The 20,099-nt window shown below is 44.4% G+C and overlaps 1 protein-coding gene across 1 annotated transcript; it reads right to left on the minus strand.

Moving 5' to 3' along the window:
* Window positions 1-16,133: 16,133 nt before the first annotated feature.
* On the minus strand, window positions 16,134-19,762 carry LOC123444329 (NADH--cytochrome b5 reductase 1-like). The gene is made up of 9 exons (XM_045121018.1): window positions 19,437-19,762; window positions 18,442-18,583; window positions 18,218-18,308; window positions 17,985-18,062; window positions 17,672-17,752; window positions 17,492-17,581; window positions 16,907-16,972; window positions 16,574-16,660; window positions 16,134-16,500 (listed from the first exon to the last, which is right to left on the minus strand). Exons 1-9 carry the CDS (start codon window positions 19,546-19,548, stop codon window positions 16,408-16,410), a joined length of 840 nt encoding a protein of 279 aa, XP_044976953.1. The 5' UTR covers window positions 19,549-19,762; the 3' UTR covers window positions 16,134-16,407.
* Between the last annotated feature and the right edge of the window lie 337 nt (window positions 19,763-20,099).

Consider the following 20,099-nt stretch of genomic DNA (forward strand, 5'->3'; position numbering starts at 1 on the left):
TTGCTTGTGCTAGTGATAGAATTAGTGATGCATGCCCATTTTTCATCTCATGCATCATGTGATTGTTGCATCTTGTGGTGCTGCTGTTCATTGGTTGTTATTCTCATGTTGGGTAGCACCGGGATCGGAGAACGAATACGTGGAGTCAGGAGAGTACGTGCAGGACGAACCAGAACCATTCCAAGCTGAGGATATCACAGGCAAGATGATATGACCTTGATTCCATCTCTAGACTTGTTATGCTAGTTTTCGTTTCCATGTCATATTGCTCGCTGCCTACCACTGAAATTAAATTGCCTCTTAATATGCCATGAGCCCAAACACCGTTCTCCTTCCTAGCAAACTTGTATGGCTAAGTAGGCTTGCTCAGCTTCTAATGTTAGCGTTGCTAGTTGCAGGTGCTTTGACTCATGTGATAAACATGAGATTTGATATCATTATCTTAAATTCTGTTATTTAATTAATGCACCTATATACTTGGTAAATGACGGGAGGCCTAGCCTTTTGCCGGGTCCTTTGTTCCGTTATTGCCGCCTTAGTTACCGGTTACCGGTGTTTGATTCCATAATGATCGCTCCTAACACGTTGGGGGTTGTTGTGGGGACCCCCTTGATAAATCGTGTAGTGCTAAGGGTTGTCCGGCAGGACCCAACATTGGTGTTATTTTGCTAATCACTTAATAATAAATTGCATAGGGAATAGCTACCCCGAGGATTTTAATCAACAACCCGGGCCAGTGCTCCGCATGAGTGTTGGTCCAACTAGGACAGACTGCGGGGGCCACCACAGGGCTTACTACTTTTACTTCATTGCTAACGGTTAGCTATAGTAGTAGTGATAGTAGTAGTTGGCGTGACGACTTCACGGAGACACGATGATGGAGATCATGGTGTCACGCCGGTGACGATGATGATCATGCGATGCCTGAAGATGGAGATCGAAAGAGCAAAGATGATAATGGCCATATCATGTCACTATATGATTGCATTGTGATGTTTATCATGTTTTACATCTTATTGCTTAGAACGACGGTAGCATAATAAGATGATCCCTCTTAAAATCTCGAGAACGTATTCCCCTAAGTGTGCACCGTTGCGAAGGTTCGTTGTCTCGAAGCACCACGTGATGATCGGGTGTGATAGATTCTAACATTCGCATACAACGGGTGTAAGCCAGATTTACACACGCGAAACACCTAGGTTGACTCGACGAGCTTAGCATGTACAGACATGACCTCGAATACAAGAGACCGAAAGGTCGAACATGAGTCGTATGGTTGAATACGATCAGCATGAAGTTGCTCACCATGGTGACTAGTCCGTCTCACGTGATGATCGGACACGGGTTAGTCAACATGGATCATGTATCACTTAGATGACTAGAGGGATGTCGATTTAAGTGGGAGTTCATACTTAATTTGATTAAATGAACTTAATTGTCATGAACTTAGTCTAAAAGTTGTTTTTATAAATATTGTAGATGTCCAACATCAACCTCAACTTCAACGCATTCCTAGAGAAAAACAAGCTGAAAGATGATGGTAGCAACTATGCTGACTGGGTTCGCAACTTGAAGCTCATCCTTGAAGCAGCTAAAAAGGCTTATGTCCTTAATGCGCCGCTAGGTGACCCTCCCGCTCCCACGGCAGCCCAGGACATTCTGAACGTCTAGCAAACGCGGAGTGATGACTACTCTCTGGTCAGGTGTGGCATGTTATACAGTTCAGAAACGGGGCTCCAAAGGCGTTTTGAGCAACACGGGGCATATGAGATGTTCCAGGAGCTGAAGCTAGTTTTTCAAGCTCATGCCCGTGTCGAGAGATATGAAGTCTCCGACAAGTTCTTTAGCTGTAAGATGGAGGAGAACAGTTCTGTCAGTGAGCACATACTCAAAATGTCTGGGTTACACGGTCGTCTGACTTCGCTTGGAGTCGAACTTCCGGATGATGCTATAATTGACAGAATCCTCCAATCTCTCCCACCAAGCTACAAAGGCTTTGTGCTTAACTACAACATGCAAGGGATGGAGAAGACCATTCCCGAGTTGTACTCGATGCTCAAGTCTGCAGAAGTAGAAATCAAGAAAGAGCATCAAGTGTTGATGGTCAACAAGACCACTAGTTTCAAGAAAGGCAAGGGTAAGAAGAACTTCAAGAAAGACGGCAAAGTTGTTGCTGCGCCCGGTAATCCAGATGCCGGGAAGAATAAAAAGAACGGACCCAAGCCTGAGACTGAGTGCTTCTATTGCAAGGGAAAGGGTCACTGGAAGCGGAACTGCCCCAAATACTTAGAGGACAAGAAGGCCGGCAAGGTTAAAGGTATATGTGATATACATGTTATTGATGTGTACCTTACCAGTGCTCGTAGTAGCTCCTGGGTATTTGATACCGGTGCTGTTGCTCACATTTGCAACTCAAAGCAGGAACTGCGGAATAAGCGGAGACTGGCCAAGGACGAGGTGACGATGCGTGTCGGGAATGGTTCAAAGGTCGATGTGATCGCCGTCGGCACGCTACCTCTACGTCTACCATCGGGATTAGTTTTAAACCTTAATAATTGTTATTTAGTACTAGCTTTAAGCATGAACATTGTATCAGGGTCTTGCTTAATGCGAGACGGCTACTCATTTAAGTCAGAGAATAATGGTTGTTCTATTCATATGAGTGATATGTTTTATGGTCATGCTCCGCTGGTGAATGGTTTATTCTTGATGAATCTCGATCGTGATGTTACACATATTCATAGTGTGAGTACCAAAAGATGCAAAGTTGATAATGATAGTCCCACATACTTGTGGCACTGCCGCCTTGGTCATATCGGCGTTAAGCGCATGAAGAAGCTCCATACTGATGGACTATTAGAGTCTCTTGACTTTGAATCATTTGACACATGCGAACCGTGCCTCATGGGCAAGATGACTAAGACTCCATTCTCATGAATAATGGAGAGAGCAACCGACTTATTGGAAATAATACATACTGATGTGTGTGGTCCAATGAACGTTGAAGCTCGCGGTGGTTATCGTTATGTTCTCACCCTCACCGATGATTTGAGTAGGTATGGGTATATCTACTTGATGAAGCACAAATCTGAGACATTTGAAAAGTTCAAGGAATTTCAGAGTGAGGTTGAGAATCAACGTGACAGAAAAATTAAATGTCTACGATCTGATCGTGGAGGAGAATATTTGAGTCACGAGTTTGGCACACACCTAAGGAAGTGTGGAATCGTTTCACAACTGACGCCGCCTGGCACACCGCAGCGCAACGGAGTGTCTGAACGTCGTAATCGCACTTTATTAGATATGGTACGATCTATGATGTCTCTCACCGACTTACCGCTATCATTTTGGGGATACGCATTAGAAACTGCAGCATTCACTTTAAATAGGGCACCGTCTAAATCCGTTGAGACGACACCGTATGAACTTTGGTTTGGCAAGAAACCTAAGTTGTCGTTTCTTAAAGTTTGGGGCTGCGATGCTTATGTGAAGAAACTTCAACCAGAAAAGCTCGAACCCAAAGCGGAGAAATGCGTATTCATAGGATACCCTGAGGAAACTATTGGGTATACCTTCTATCTTAGATCCGAAGGTAAAACCTTTGTTGCCAAGAACGGATCCTTTCTAGAGAAAGAGTTTCTCTCGAAAGAAGTAAGTGGGAGGAAGGTAGAACTTGATGAGGTAATTACACCCCCTCTCGAACAGGAAAGTAGCGCAGCGCGGGAAGTTGTTCCTGTGGCGCCTACACCGACTGAAGAGGAAGTTAATGATGATGATCATGAAGCTTCGGATCAAGTTACTACTGAACCGCGAAGGTCCACAAGGGCACGCTCCGCACCAGAGTGGTACGGCAACCCTGTGATGGAAATCATGTTGTTAGACAACGGTGAACCTTCGAACTATGAAGAAGCGACGGCGGGCCCGGATTCCAACAAATGGCTTGAGGCCATGAAATCCGAGATAGGATCCATGTATGAGAACAAAGTATGGACTTTGGTGGACTTGCCCGATGACCGGTGAGCCATAGAAAATAAATGGATCTTCAAGAAGAAGACTGATGCAAACGGTAATGTAACCGTTTACAAAGCTCGACTTGTCGCAAAGGGTTTTCGACAAATTCAAGGAGTTGACTACGAAGAGACTTTCTCTCCCGTAGCGAAGCTGAAATCAGTTCGAATCATGTTAGCAATTGCCGCCTTTTATGATTATGAAATTTGGCAAATGAACGTCAAAACAGCGTTCCTTAACGGGAACCTTAAGGAAGAGTTGTATATGATGCAACCAGAAGGTTTTGTCGACCCTATGGGTACTAACAAAGTGTGCAAGCTCCAGCGCTCCATCTATGGGCTAGTACAAGCATCTCGGAGTTGGAACATTCGCTTTAATGAGGTGATTAAAGCGTTTGGGTTCATACAGGTTTACGGAGAAGCCTGTCTGTACAAGAAAGTGAGTGGGAGCTCTGTAGCTTTCCTCATACTGTATGTGGATGACATATTATTGATGGGGAATAATATAGAGATGTTGGAGAGCATAAAGGCCAATTTGAACAAGAGTTTTTCAATGAAGGACCTTGGAGAAGCTGCATACATATTAGGCATCAAGATCTATAGAGATAGATCGAGACGCCTCATAGGTCTTTCGCAAAGTACATACCTTGACAAGATATTGAAGAAGTTCAATATGGAAAACTCGAAGAAAGGGTTCTTGCCAGTTTTGCAAGGTATGAGATTGAGTAAGACTCAGTCGCCGACCACGGCAGCAGATAGAGAGAAGATGAGTTATGTCCCCTACGCTTCAGCCGTGGGCTCTCTAATGTATGCCATGCTGTGTACCAGACCTGATATAAACCTTGCCATAAGTTTGGTAGGGAGGTACCAAAGTGATCCCGGTACGGAACACTGGACAGCGGTCAAGAATATCCTTAAGTACCTGAAAAGGACTAAGGAAATGTTTCTCGTTTATGGAGGTGACGAAGAGCTCGTCGTAAAGGGTTACGTCGACGCTAGCTTCGACACAGATCAGGATGACTCTAAGTCACAGACCGGATACGTATATGTGTTGAATGGTGGGGCAGTGAGCTGGTGCAGCAGCAAGCAAGAAGTCGTGGCAGCATCTACATGTGAAGCGGAGTACATAGCTGCTTCAGAAGCGGCTCATGAAGGAATTTGGATGAAGGAGCTCATCACCGACCTTGGAGTGGTTCCAAGCGCGTCGGGTCCTATGGCACTCTTCTGTGATAATACTGGAGCCATTGCCATAGCCAAGGAGACCAGGTTTCACCGGAAGACGAAGCACATCAAACGCCGCTACAACTCCATCCAGGACCATGTCCAGAGTGGAGTGATAGATATTTGTAAAGTACACACGAATCTGAATATTGCAGACCCGTTGACTAAACCTCTTCCACGAGCAAAACATGATCAACACCATAATGCTATGGGTGTTTGATACATCACAATGTAACTAGATTATTGACTCTAGTGCAAGTGGGAGACTGTTGGAAATATGCCCTAGAGGCAATAATAAAATGGTTATTATCATATTTCCTTGTTCATGATAATCGTCTATTGTTCATGCTATAATTGTATTAACAGGAAACAGTAATACATGTGTGAATAAATATATCACAATGTGTCCCTAGCAAGCCTCTAGTTGGCTAGCTCGTTAGTCAATAGATGATCATGGTTTCCTGATCATGGGCATTAGATGTCATTGATAACGGGATCACATCATTGGGAGAATGATGTGATGGACAAGACCCAATCCTAAGCCTAGCACTAGATCATATTGTTCGTATGCTAATGCTTTTCTAATGTCAAGTATCTTTTCCTTCGACCGTGAGATTGTGCAACTCCCGGATACCGTAGGAGTGTTTTGGGTGTATCAAACATCACAACGTAACTGGGTGACTATAAAGGTGCACTACGGGTACCTCCGAAAGTGTCTGTTGGTAGAACATCATCATGAGCTCAATGTGACTAAGGAGTTAGTCACACGATGACGTGCTACGGAACGAGTAAATAGACTTACCGGTAACGAGATTGAACAAGGTATAGGTATACCGACGATCGAATCTCGGGCAAGTTCTATACCGACAGACAAAGGGAATCGTATACGGGATTGATTGAATCCTTGACATCGTGGTTCATCCGATGAGATCATCGTGGAGCAAGTGGGAGCCACCATGGGTATCCAGACCCCGCTGATGGTTATTGGCCACAGAGGTGTCTCGGTCATGTCTGCCTGTCTCCCGAACCCGTAGGGTCTACACACTTAAGGTTCGATGACGCTAGGGTTATAGGGAATTGTTATACGAGGTTACCGAAAGTTGTTAGGAGTCCCGGATGAGATCCCGGACGTCACGAGGAGCTCCAGAATGGTCCGGAGGTAAATATTGATATATAGGACGGATGGTTTCAGATACCGGAAGTGTTTCGGGCATCACCAGTAACATACCGGGACCACCGGGACCACCGGAGGTGGCCCCAGGGGACCACCGAAGGGGGGCAACGACCCCGGGAGATAAGGTGGGCCAAGTGGGGGTGGGAACCAGCCCCTAGGTGGGCTGCTGCGCCTCCCCACTCAGCCCATAGCGCAAGGGAGAGAAAAGGGGGGCAAACCCTAGGCCAGGTGGGCCTAAGGCCCACCAGATGGTGCGCCACCCCCTCCTCCCCCCTCTGGCCGCCGCACCTCCCATCTGGGGGGGCTGCCGCACCCCCTAGGGTGGGAACCCTAGGGGTGGCACCCCCTCTCCCCTTCCCTTATATATATCGGGCACTTTTGTCCATTGAGACACACGGTTTTTCCCTCTCTCTCGGCGCAGCCCTGCTCTTCTTCCTCCTCCTCTCCGCCGGTGCTTGGCGAAGCCCTGCCGGGAGACCTCGTCTCTCCACTGACACCATGCCGTCGTGCTGCTGGAGTTCTTCCCCAACCTCTCCCTCCTCCTTGCTGGATCAAGGTGCGGGAGACGTCACCGGGCTGCACGTGTGTTGAACGCGGAGGTGCCGTAGTTCGGCACTAGATCGGAATCGCTGCGAGTACGACTCCATCAACCGCGTTCTAGAAACGCTTCCGCTTAGCGATCTTCAAAGGTATGAAGATGCTCTTACCCCTCTCTCGTTGCTGGTCTCTCCATAGGAAGATCTGAATATGCGTAGGAAAATTTTGAATTTATGCTACGTTCCCCAACAACGAATTCCTCCGAAACACCCAACAGGTACAGGTACCCCAGAGACAGATGATCCCGACGGCACCCAGCTGGCGTGGCAGTACGACGAGGAGACAAACCGCCTCTACGTGAACTATCCAGAGGACTGAGGCGTGGTCGTGATCGTGGGCCTACAGCAGGGTAGCATAGCATTTTCCATGTTTTGTAGTCCGTAGCGGAACTACCTTGATTGTATTTGTGATGTACTCTGAGTTATTAATAAGAAGACAGTTGAATCCCGAATTGTCTAGTTTTATTATTATTTGTGCTATGTTACTTGCTTGCGAAACGCTTAGATGCGCTTCTTTCCTATTCGGGGGCCTCGACCCCCAGATCGGAAAGGACCGCATCTTGGTCGTTACATTAGGTGTGTCTCCATGGGCTTGCGTCTAGAGGAAGATCTCATAAAACCCATGAAGGATGACGCCAAGTGGTGATCGTCATCAAGATTGCGGTGTGCAAGTTCAAGTGGATCAGCACGAAGATATCATGCTTGAAGCTTGTCGTCCATTGTGGTGGCAATGGACTTGTGAAGATATACTAAAGAGTGGCTCACCCATGTTGTGTTTGGGGAGCAATCAACTAGTCTTCATCAAACCAACGCAATCAAAAGTGTGGTCCATCTTGAGGAAGCCAAGATCATCGTCATCTAGCTCAAGAGGACGAGGTGCAAGGCATAGGTTTGCCCTTGATAGGTTTTCTATTTTAGGATAGATTGCCGTTTTGTCAAAGGGGGCTCTCAAGTGAGTAGCTCGATCGTATCGTTCGTTGAGAGCTCAAACCATTTCCATCCTTGCATCATACTTCTTGGTTCTTATTTGGTGTTTCTCTTTGTGAGTTTTAGAGCTTATGGTCATCTTCATGACAAACTCGAGTTCATCGAAAACAGAGTCCATATGCATCTACTATGATGTTTTTGATGTTGGAGTTTTTGCCGGTTCTTCATTCATAGAGGTCTCACATCTCTATCGCTGTTTGGATAGCTCTTGTAGTCCTGAATCCAACAAGCTTGGGTTTGCTTGATTCGGAGCTCGTATGCGAAAGTTATGGTTGTTTCAGTGGCGAGCGATAGTACCGCTCCAGTCCTAACGGTAGTACCGCCAGGGGCAGCGGTAGTACCGCTCCGGGTGGGCGGTAGTACCGCTTCGGGACGGTAGTACCTCTCTCTGAGCGGTTGTTCTCCGTCGGACTTTTTGCGAAGACTTTTTCTAGCGGTAGTACCACCAGGGGCTAGCGGTTGTACCGCCAGGGGCTAGCGGTACTACCGCTCTTCGCCAACGGTAGTACCGTTGTGCGTGGGCTGTAAGTGGGGGTAACGGTCTGATTCCTTCCCTCACTATACAAAAGGGGTCTTCCTCCCCCTTGGTCTTTTTTATCTATTGAGCTCGTGTTCTTCCCCCATTGTTAACCTTCTTAAAGCTTGCTAACTCTCAATCCCTCCAATGATTCTTGGTAGTTCTTGAGGGAAAAGAGAGAGGAGATATAGATCCATATCTCCACCAATCACTTTCTCCTCTATGTGAGGGGAACCCCTTGGATCTAGATCTTGGAGTTATTTGTGAGCTCCTTGTTCTTCCTCTCGTATTTATCCATAGCTTTTGTTGTTGTGGAGGGATTTGAGTGTGAGGGACTTGACCATTTCGTGTGTTCTTGCCATTGCATTAGTTGCATCGGTTTGAGTTCTCCACGGTGATACGTGGAAGTGAGAAGTTGAGAAGCTAATTACCCTTTGGTAGTTAGTATCCTAGATATTGTTCTTCGTGGATGCTTTGGTGTCCTAGAAGCTTGGTGGTGTCTTAGAGCTCGATCATTGTGGTGTAAAGCTCCGGGCAAGCGTCGGGGTCTCCAATTAGGTTGTGGAGATTGCCCCGAGCAATTTGTACGGGTACCGGTGACCGCCTCCAAGGGTTGGCATTTGTACGGGTTCGGTGACCGCCCTCAGGGGTCCCTTAGTGAAATCACGGAATCTTGCATTGTGCGAGAGCGTGAGGAGATTACGATGGCCTTAGTGGCATCTTGGGAAGCATTGTGCCTCCACACCGCTCCAATGGAGATTAGCATCCGCAAGGGTGTGAACTTCGGGATACATCATCATCTCCGCGTGCCTCGGTTATCTCTTACCCGAACCCTTTACTTATGCACTTTACTTTTTGATAGCCATATTATTTCTTGTCATATATCTTGCTATCACTTATTTGTTTATCTTGCTTAGTATAAGTTATTGGTGCACATAGTTGAGCCTAGTTGTTTTAGGTTTTGTGCATGACAAATTAAACGTTAGTTTTATTCCGTATTTGTTCAAGCCTAATCCGTAATTATTTTAAAGCGCCTATTCACCCTCCCCCCTTCTAGACGACATCCACGTCCTTTCACATATGCAGCAGCGCGGCGGTCGGGAAGTACTTTCACTGAAGCAAGGTTAGCAGAACGAAGAAGTGGGAAAACAATTTCCCAGCTCGGCGAACAGTAGAAGCAATCGTGCCCCCCGCTCAAGGTGTCTAGCGATATCCTCGCTAATCCTCCGGGGATGGTGCCCGGTACCGATCCTTGTGATTACTTGGGGGATGATGTAATTTTTGAAAAGGCTGGGGTAACAAAATAACAATATAAATATGTGCACGGGAAGCCTCTCGTCAAACCTGATCATCCTCCTCTAACAACGATGATGCACAAATTGCATGAGTGGTACATGAAAACTTGCAAGGAGTCTGGGAAAGACACTATGTATGTGGAAGTGAAACCAGAGCAAGAGTTCATTGGACTTCCCGTGATGCCAATTGAACTTGTGGAGTTATTTCAGTTATAAAATCAACTGGCGCTCGACAAGCAACTCATGACTTCCTACTGTCTATACGTATTACTTCTATAGTTAAGTTTCTAGCTCAGCTTGTTCATTGCATGTATATATAATTATCCTCACTATATTATGCAGATTGAAGATCGTCGAATGCAAAAAAGCAGGAATCTTCGATGTTGGGTTCATTAGCCCAGATGTTGTAAATGAATGGACGGTACGACACTCAACCAAAGAGACCAAGGAGAACTTGCTAAAGTCGTTACTTATACATAAAAAAGGAAATAATGTTTCCTTACAACTTCAAGTGAGTGTTGATGTCTTCTCTGTATACTCGGTTTCGCTTCCTCGAGGTTAAGTAATGTAATTGATGAGTTATATATGCGTGCGCAGTTTCCACTTTATTCTGTTATCCATTAAGCTTGACGGGGCATTAGTAATTGTCTTAGACTCGAGACGTAAAGATCCCGAGGGTTATGCGGACATGACTGCAATGCTCAAGAAGTAAGTTCAGTCAATACCGGGACCATATCGGCATGCAACTTTCGTTAATTTCCTGATATCAAGTAATCATTTTCTTTGCCTGACAGAGTTTGGAAGAAGTTCACCAAAAAAGTTTTCGGTCTAAACAAAGAGTTGCGATTTACGCACCCCAGAGTAAGTAGTACTAGCTAGTTCCGCGCATCTCTGATTGATTCAAATTTTCATCAGTATATCATTATCATGCTTGCTTATCAGTTTGATTAAACTCTATTCTCGTAAAGTGCTTGTACCAGGAAGAAGGGACTGTTCTATGTGCATACTATGTATGCGAGTTCATTCGCCACTCGACCTCTGAGCGGGGCTTCTCTGACAAACAATTTCAAGTACGTAAATAATATTCACAATTTTATTTTATATATTACCATCAATTGTGTTGAGTTTTATTCATATATATATGCATGTATTGACCCCCTTTTTTAAATTAGATCTGACAGATGCGGGATGAACTTCTACCATATGATCACATACGAGAAATTCAAGAGAAATTGGCGGGATTCTTTCTTGACCACGTCATACCTAAAGACAGAGAATACCATGTGGATTTGGGATTTGATCTTAGATAGATGATGTTAGGGATTGTAAAAGATGTTATATTGTATATATGTAGTAGCGCCGGATAGATATACGCAAACTTGTTGTTCGACCAAGCACGGAGAAAGAGATGTCACTTCTCTATATATATGTTCAGCATGACGATCTTGTGTAATTAATGGTTTCCTTCATTTTCTTATTAGCTAGCGTCGAGTTTTCTTTATATGTATAGTAGCTAGCGTCGACCAAGCACGGAGAAAAAGATGACACTTCTTTCTATTAGGTAGTTAACACAATATGAAACCCCTAAATTAACCCTCCAAAACCCCCACTCTCCCCTTTGAAAAAAAACAAAAACCCTAGCTCCTACCAAATGCTGACGCGTGTATGCCCTTTGGTCCCGGTTGGTGCGGTCAACCGGGACTAAAGGTCCTCGTGCCTAGGCTCCCCGTAGCGGCCACGTGGAGACCCTTCTTTCCCGGTTGATAAGCAAACCGGGACTAAAGGTTTTAGGTTTTAGTCCCGATCCTTTAGTCCCGGTTACAGAACCGGGGCTAATGGACCTTTGAAACCGGAACAAATGAACCATTTTCTACTAGTGACATTTTAGGATAACATTTGATGTTTCATTTAATTTTTTTTTTGCACAGGCCAAAAAAATTAGGCTTTTTGCCTAAAAAAATTTCAGGTAGCATTGGATGTGACAAAGAACACATAAAATTTTTGTAATGATTTTTTTAACATTTCAAAAAAAAAATTCCATAGGCAGGTGTGCGTGCACCCACGAGCCGAATTGCATTTCCGCTATCTGATCCGTTTCCAGTCTAGTGAAGCCTAGTTTTTGCATCCCTGTCATCACGCCACGTTGCGCCTCTTATGGCAACCAAAGCTGGCTCCACGGATTGGGGCGGCATCACTTGACAGCGATAAAAATAGTGACCACGAAAGAATGTTAATAATACATGTATGCATAAAGTCAATTTATGGTAACAAAGCACACAAGGCTAAGGCATGCATCTACATCACTCATTAGAATCTGAATAATAGATGCTAACTAAAGGTGAAAAAATCGTTCACCCTTGTCTCTCCACAACACAAACATCTTCAGCATCTTCAGCTATCTCTGTGACACCACTTGTCACCACCTAAGTTTTTTTGTTTGGATACGAAGAATTAGACGTGAGATTTTCAAAAGCTGCCGTTTAAATGATACCAACATTTTTTTTTCTTTTTTGTTTAAAGCGGTCCATGAAATCGGACAAAATTACCATCACTCTTTGAGCTTCCCTTTAAATTAACCATAAGTTGTTGGTAACTAATTGTTCATCACTACTACCTCGGTTTCATAATATAAAAAAATACTCCTTCCTCAAAGTTTAAAAGGTACGGTTAAATTTACGTGCATTTTCGCAATAGACAAGGTTTAAGACGTATTGCATTTACTTCTATCAGCTAATTAGTACTTCCTCCATCACGGTTTACTCGGCGCGGTTGAGATTTCTCTGCGACCAAGGTGCTCGCGGATTGGGCAGAAAAATAGGATCTCTTGTTACTTCCTGCACCTAATTACCGGAGAGTACTCTGTTATACTTCTTCCATCACGGTTTAGAAGGCACAGTTAAATTTGCGTGCGTTTTCAAAATAGACAAGGTTTAACTGTTTAAGGCGCGAAAGCAATTACTCTTATTAATTAGTACTAGTACTACTCATGCATGCCCCTCCCAATTTGCTGCTCACGCATTAGTAATACTCCCTCCGTTCCTAAATATAAGTCTTTTAAGCGATTTCACTAAAGAACTACATACGGAGCAAAATGAATGAATGTACACTCTAAAGTATGTCTATGTACATCCGTATGTAGTCCTCTAGTGAAATCTCTAAAAAGACTTATATTATGAAACGGAGGGAGTGGTATTGTCTTAGTTGATTAGGCGTATTAGCATCTACATCTGCTACATCTCACAACCAATCGGTGACTACCTTGGTCCCACAGATTTTCCAAACATGCCTTCTAAACCGTGACGGAGGGAGTACTATTTTTATATGCATACGTAGTGTGAATGCTACTTTTAGTCCATCTCATAGCTAATCAATAACCATTACTCCCTCCGTTCCTAAATATAAGTCTTTTAAGCGATTTCACTAAGGGTCTACATACGGAGCAAAATGATTGAATCTATACTCTAAAGTATGTCTATATACATCTGTATGTAATCCACTAGTGAAATCACTACAAAGACTTATATTTAGGAACGGAGAGAGTAGGTTTTAGTAAATTTTCAAACACGACTTCTAAACGGTGGTGGAGAGAGTATTTTAAACTTATAGCTCTTTGGCTTTAACTAGCACCATAAATGCATGGGTCTGACGTGGATGCTTTTGTCGGCAATGAATGGATATGCGTCGCTTGAGGCGTAGTGAAAGACTGAAAGTGCAAATATGCGTAGGAATGTGGCCATGCAATGCGATCGGTATGATTTGGGTCAGGGTGAGGCTATCATCTACTACAACGTACCTACAGTTAGTAGGATCGACCGACCATCATCTCCATTATCACATTATCATCATTAAGATTGTGGCGACCTCTGGATCTATCGAAGAATTAGTGGGGGTCCATGATGCGCGCGCATTTGTTTAGAATGATGATGACAGCGATTTTGCTCACGGGAGATCAGATCTGCGAAAAACAGAAGGGGAGTTGGCATATGCTACTGTACAAAGAAGCTCAACTGGCAGATGAGTGGAAACCAAACAACCAAACCAAACCTGGTATGGGAGCATCTACAGCGGGATATAGTTAATCTGGACCCTCAAGGGTCAGCGGACAATGACCACTCATCATTTAAATGTTTGCTTTCACAACCAGATACGTACTTCATTAGCAAAACTTTCAATCCAAACAACAAACAACCTCTACGATAAATTCCACACATAGGGTCAGGCTACTACATCAATACATGTCGTGGGACTATCAATAATCGACACGCTCTACTACATCAATACATGCCATCGGACTATGAAGGTATGTCTACAAGTAATATGGAGAAATCATCCACTACTGCCTTTGTCCTTGTCATCTTTATCGTGGAAGTGTAGCGCTCAAAGACGTAAAATGGATTTAACAGGATGTGCTCCTCATTACAGTTGTCTGGCCCGTCATTATCCTCCTTCTCCTATTCGGAGGGCACTTTGGTCATGTCACATACCGACTGGCTTTCCTCTCAGACGAGGGTGCGTATGCTCCTTCTTTGCCGCTTTTGGATGATGCGGGTATGGATGACTTCCTTGTCTGAGGCATCAGGTGTCGGTGCCACATCAACGGCGAGGCGGACCTCCGCCTCCAGTACCGTTTGTGTCGCATGACGGTCACACCGGTCCCTATAAGTCTCGTACGCCTCCACGTCAAAGTTGGGACAACTTATGAACCTCACCGCGTCCAACGAGGAAGAAGATATGTGCCTTGAGCCTCCTGCCCTGGCGGATCCGAGCTACATTTGTGGCGACGCAATGGATTCTTGCTGGATTGACTTTGATCTCGGTCGAGCACACTCCTCATCCTCGCAAGGGACGATGTCCTAGTCGGCGGATAGGGAGTTCTCGGAGTCGGGTCCGTTGTCCGACATGTCGGGGAAGGCCGAAGATCGTCGGAATAAAGTTTCGAAACAAAGTTAAGTGGAGTGGTTAGGGTTGGGTCCGAGATACGGACGAGGACGAATATAAATGGGTTGGGATGGACCAACGTGGGACTCATTTGACGTGGCGGATGTGCTCGGGCCTCCCTGTATCCACCCCAAGTTCGGGCTGAATATGAAAGATACCGATCAGGCCCAATATATGTAGCCAGTTTGAGATGTCCGGCTGGGTCACATTTTTATGACCGGTAACAATAAGGCCTCGTCAACCAAACATAAGGGGTTAGGGATATTGACTGTAAACACTTTGACAACATGGTTAGCGGCGCAATTAGCCACCTGCACCTCGCCAAATCGTTGGCGTGGAAATGAACTAGGACACCGAGCGAGCCTGGACATTCGCTCAAATAATTGGTGCCTATCCAAACTCGTCTTACATATTTTTCTTTCCATATGGACATATTGGTTTACATAATAAGTATTTTCTTTATATCTAAATACTTATAGTTAATAAAATTAGACTAGTTCTCCGTAACTACAAATATTTAGTTATTAAAGAGAATATAAAATACGAGAAACTCAGTAGAGTATCTTTATTCCTACAGCCAATAGTGTATACTGAGTTACTGACTTCAATCCAAACTGGAGTAGCTAAAGCTTTTTTAAATAAACTTGTGCCAAAGCTACTTCAATTAATTTGGATCATATTACGGTACAACATTTATTCAGAGGGTGTGTCTAATTGGTACTGTAGGGCACGCGCCGTCCTCGCTGGTGCCCCCCGCACCGGCGCACCCCATGTGGTGGAGAGGAGTAGGGGCACACCCACGCACGCGCGCACGGTACGGGACGTACGTACGTACGTACGTACGTACCATACACACGCACGGAGCCGGGGAGAAAAGGCGGCCGCCGTGCTGTCCCAGATCTGCACTTTGTGCATAAAGAAGCAGGCGAATTTGCTGTGCAGAACACGACACAGGCCTGCAGAGAACAGTATACCAGCAGCAGATGCTTTGCTGCCACCGGCTCTGCATCTCCGGACAGCCAGAAAATAGCGCATACGCAGCGGGCACACCCGCATCTTCTGAATCACTTATTATTGTAGGGCAAGTGTGACACTTTTGCTGGGCAGAGCTGGATGGGTGCCGAACTCTGAATTATGCAGCAGGTGCTTCCTACGTTCAGAAATAGTATATATATAATTGTCTTTCCGGATTTGAACCGTAGAGCTTTGTCAAATTCAGAGCTCAACGCATGAGTAGACGAACTCAGGTCCGTTGTATGTACAAGTATTTCCAAAATGCACCATGTTTACTCGTGTCGCTCAACCGAGTTTCCATGGAAATTGGTGATCATTGTTACTTATTAGAGACCACGTCTTGTCTAAACTGATGTATTTCTCAAGAGCTTGAACAGTTCATCATAATACTAACTCTGCCTTCTGTCTTCAGCAAATAATAATAAGTCATTACGGACAGAAGAAGTAACACTGGACACACACCAACACGCATCACGATATAAGTAACTGGCACAGCCTCTCAATTATGGCTTGCTATCATTCATCAAAAATGCCACCTCATGGACTATGGAGTTTATCTATACGAGCTAAATGGCATCAGTCAGCCCATGTCGAACCGAAAATTAATAAGAATGGCCATGCGACCCGTTATTTTGGTAGAGGCTTCCACCGTCGAAACTTAGAACTGGAACTGCATCTCCTTGGTGTAGCCAAGGTCGTCTAGGTTTGCAGCCATGGCTTTGTTCATTGGAGGAGGTCCACATCTCAATATCTGAAACAGCAAGTAACATCAGTGTCTTGTTTGCTGGACGAAAAGAGCTTGGATCATTTCCTTTGATACAAACCTGAATGTCGGCGGCAGGCGCTGGGCAGTGAGCTTGGATCATTTCCTTTGACACAAACCCAACACCACCATCCCAGACTTCAGGTGGCTGCACACGGAAAACAACGCCTATGGTGTAAGGTGCGTGCTAGCAACGTCAGCGTAATATCTCGTGTTACACGAGAATTCAGTGAGGATTGAAGTAATCATATAGTGCATGAAAGTTGTTATGCGAGTATTCCGTGAGGATTGCAATAATCATATTAGTCAAGAGTAGAAACAACATAAAGGGTCAGCCATGCAGTTTATAACAGGTCACAAGACAAAACATCAAACTTCATGACAGAATATACACCTGATTCAAGACATAGTAGATCTTGAAGCGATCAGGATAGTTTTTAGCCATATTGTCTAGTTCTTCCTGCATGGATCAAAGAAAGAAGCGGACATCAGCACTCAAAACACAATACCATACTGGTACCATAGTAAACTGCATTCATCATAAACAAGTCATAATGTGAGCCTAATGAGCTTCCCAAAAGCAAACACGAAGTATTTGGTCAACCTGTCATTTTCTTGTACAGGTCTAACCAGTAAAGAAATGGTATAACAGAACAAAATAAAATAAATTGTTGGCTGGTGTTTATGGTAGGGCATCTCCATAAATCATTTATCACAGAAGAGTAAGAAATAAGGTTGCTGGCACATTATGGAAAAAAAAAACTTATGGAAAAGGCATGTATGAAATATAATTCACAATGATTGATCTCATGATATGTTTCTGTTCTTTGTGGCGTGATTAGTCAGAAAATCCGTACACCTAGATTCTTCCAATTCCAGGAAACATGTCCTCTATGTATCGACAAAAGAACGAATTTGGAATGATAATCTGATTAAGTGCCAGTGAAGAACTGCAGCAAATTTGACAGCAAAAGCATACCAGCAGAAGGATGTCGTCATATGTGACATTAGCGTAGATCAAGTGAATTTTTGTATTGTCGCTTGGGTTCTCAAGAATTGCCCTTGTGACCTACGATAAGATAGCAAGATGCATTGCTCAGTACGAGCAGAAATGTTTCAAGTATTAACTGCAATGGAAGGACTTTGGGTCATATATTACTTGGAACATTGGCGTAATGCCTGATCCTCCAGCTATCATTCCAAATGCTCTCACTTGACCAGGCTGGTACTTGAAACGGCCCTGCATTAGAGACAAACACATTTAACCTCTTATTCAAACTATCAACATGCATGGAATTTTGAGTTTACACATTTCTGTTAGCAATTTTATGATCCATATGGTGTGGTTTATATTTCACGAAATTTAAATATACAACAAAGATAAGATCCAGAAAAAGACCATGAAAATGGCCAAATCAAGGAGATTCGGTAGAAACAATCAAGAGCTACTTACAATAAAAAGATAGACATACCTTTGGCCCCTTCACAGACATGTAGTCACCAACTTTCATCTCACGAAAATGATGAGACATTCTTCCTTGGGGATACATCTGTATAACGAGAAAGAAAAGTGGGAGAAAAAAAAAACAAGAGGTGAATTCACAACACTATACACAGATAGAGAAATAGATTGATATTGCAAATAAATATAATGAGAGCAAATAATACTAAAGCAAAATAATAGGACATGTTTACAGCAAGTTACTTTTATAACAAGCTCAAAGTATCCAATATCAGAATCCAGTGTAGTCGGAGTGTAAGGCTTGATTACTTCCTCACCAGTAGCATCCTGCCCTCTGCGGTCAGTTAACATAATACAGAAAACGACAGAATCAGAACATCCGACTCACTCCATGAACCAAAAAGAATGAACATTCAACTCAACATCATAACAGTAGACCAGGACATGAGCAGTAAAAGTGTTCAAACCTGCAGCTTATATGTTGGCCAATTGGAAGGCCCAACACAGAAGTAGGTGTCGGGAGAGCAAATTTGAACTTGGCCACGTTATGACTGATCTGTCTCTTCTGCACAAGTTTAAACTCTTTGAAATTCTCGGCATCCAAGCAGCCTACAGATCATAGCACGCCCATTAATATTTACGTATATTATACACAAACTTCAAAAGCAGTAATCTTGAATAGAGGAGAATGGTGTTTTGGCACCCGGGCTCCATGGAGGCCGGAATTTCTGAAAAAAACCAAAATTCGAAAATTTTGATTTCAAAAAATCTAAAAAAAAGTACAGCTAAACAAGTGTGTGTGTAAAATTTCAGGCCAAAATATTTTGAGACGCGACCTGTACAAAAAAGACATTCATTGTCTTGAAAGATGAATAGTGTCATGTGTTAAAAAGCTTCAGATTTGTCTTTTCTGCATAGCCCTCATTTCAACGTATTTAGTTCTAAATATTTACACACTTGTGTATGATACCTTCATCTATCTATGTTTTTTTTTCAGGATTTTTTGAAATATTAAAATACGAATTTTCACGAAATTTGAAGTTTGCATTTGGAGGCCTCCCTGAATAGACAAGTAATTTTGTCCAGAGGGTGGTAAGTGTGAAAATGAATCACATAAACGGTTTTTAAATCCCTAGAATCTGCAGGTGCAGAAGCATGTGGACTAAATAGTCGAATCATGCTGCAGCTTTGGATGAAGCGTGAACATGGAGCCACTGTGGATATATCAATATTATCTGTAGCAAACAACCTAAGCAAATGGCAGCCTAATCGATGGGCATGAAATGTCTCAGCTATAAGCTATTCCATGGGGAAAAAACAGAGGCCATCTCTTTCAGTTTCAGGAGATCCACTCCCCTTAGCCGTCAGCAAAGCATCATCGATCCACAGAAACCGACGCGCTAGGGCTCGACCACGGGCGCGAAGATGTCTTATGTATCTGTACGGAGTCGGGCGCGCGTACCCTTGGGTTTCTTGCTGCGGAGGAGGAGGAATCCGGCGCCGGCGGCCACGGCGACGACGGCCACCGCGACGGCCACCGTGGTCTCCGTGCTCTGCCCATGCAGGAACTCCATTATCGGGCGGCGGGTCACTTCCCCTCGTGGATTCGGGGAGAGATTCGCGTGGGGTCCGGGAATTTATGGGAGCGTCGTGGAGAGGGCCGGAGGAGGACAGTGGTGGTAGGTGGGGAAGTTGGAGGTGGGAGACGGCGCGGTGGAGAAGAAGGGGGTTTGGTTCATCTGCCGTTTGGTTGGAGGGTCTGGTTTCTCTCGCCTTGGAGACTGCGAATCTCGGTGATCGAACGGTAGAGATATGTGGAGATTAGGTGTCTTTTTCTTAATATAGATTACGTGTCTTTTATAGAGAGAGAAAAGATGACACACAAACCCAGAGGCTCACGCAACGCAATACCTGAACAAACGGGCCGGCCCGCCACAATCGTGTCAGCCACGGCACGACACGTCTGGGTCCAATTATTAAACGGGCCATGTCGTATCGGCCCGCGTGCCAGGCAACCAGGCGCAAGCACGGCACACCCTTTAATTGAGCCAGCCCGTCGGCACGCCTACTAGGATTTTAATATTTTAAGCCGTTACTTGACCGATTTCGGCCTGTTCGGCTATTA

The sequence above is a fragment of the Hordeum vulgare genome, chromosome 1H, assembly GCF_904849725.1.
Source record: "Hordeum vulgare subsp. vulgare chromosome 1H, MorexV3_pseudomolecules_assembly, whole genome shotgun sequence".
In the NCBI taxonomy this organism is placed as follows: domain Eukaryota; kingdom Viridiplantae; phylum Streptophyta; class Magnoliopsida; order Poales; family Poaceae; genus Hordeum; species Hordeum vulgare.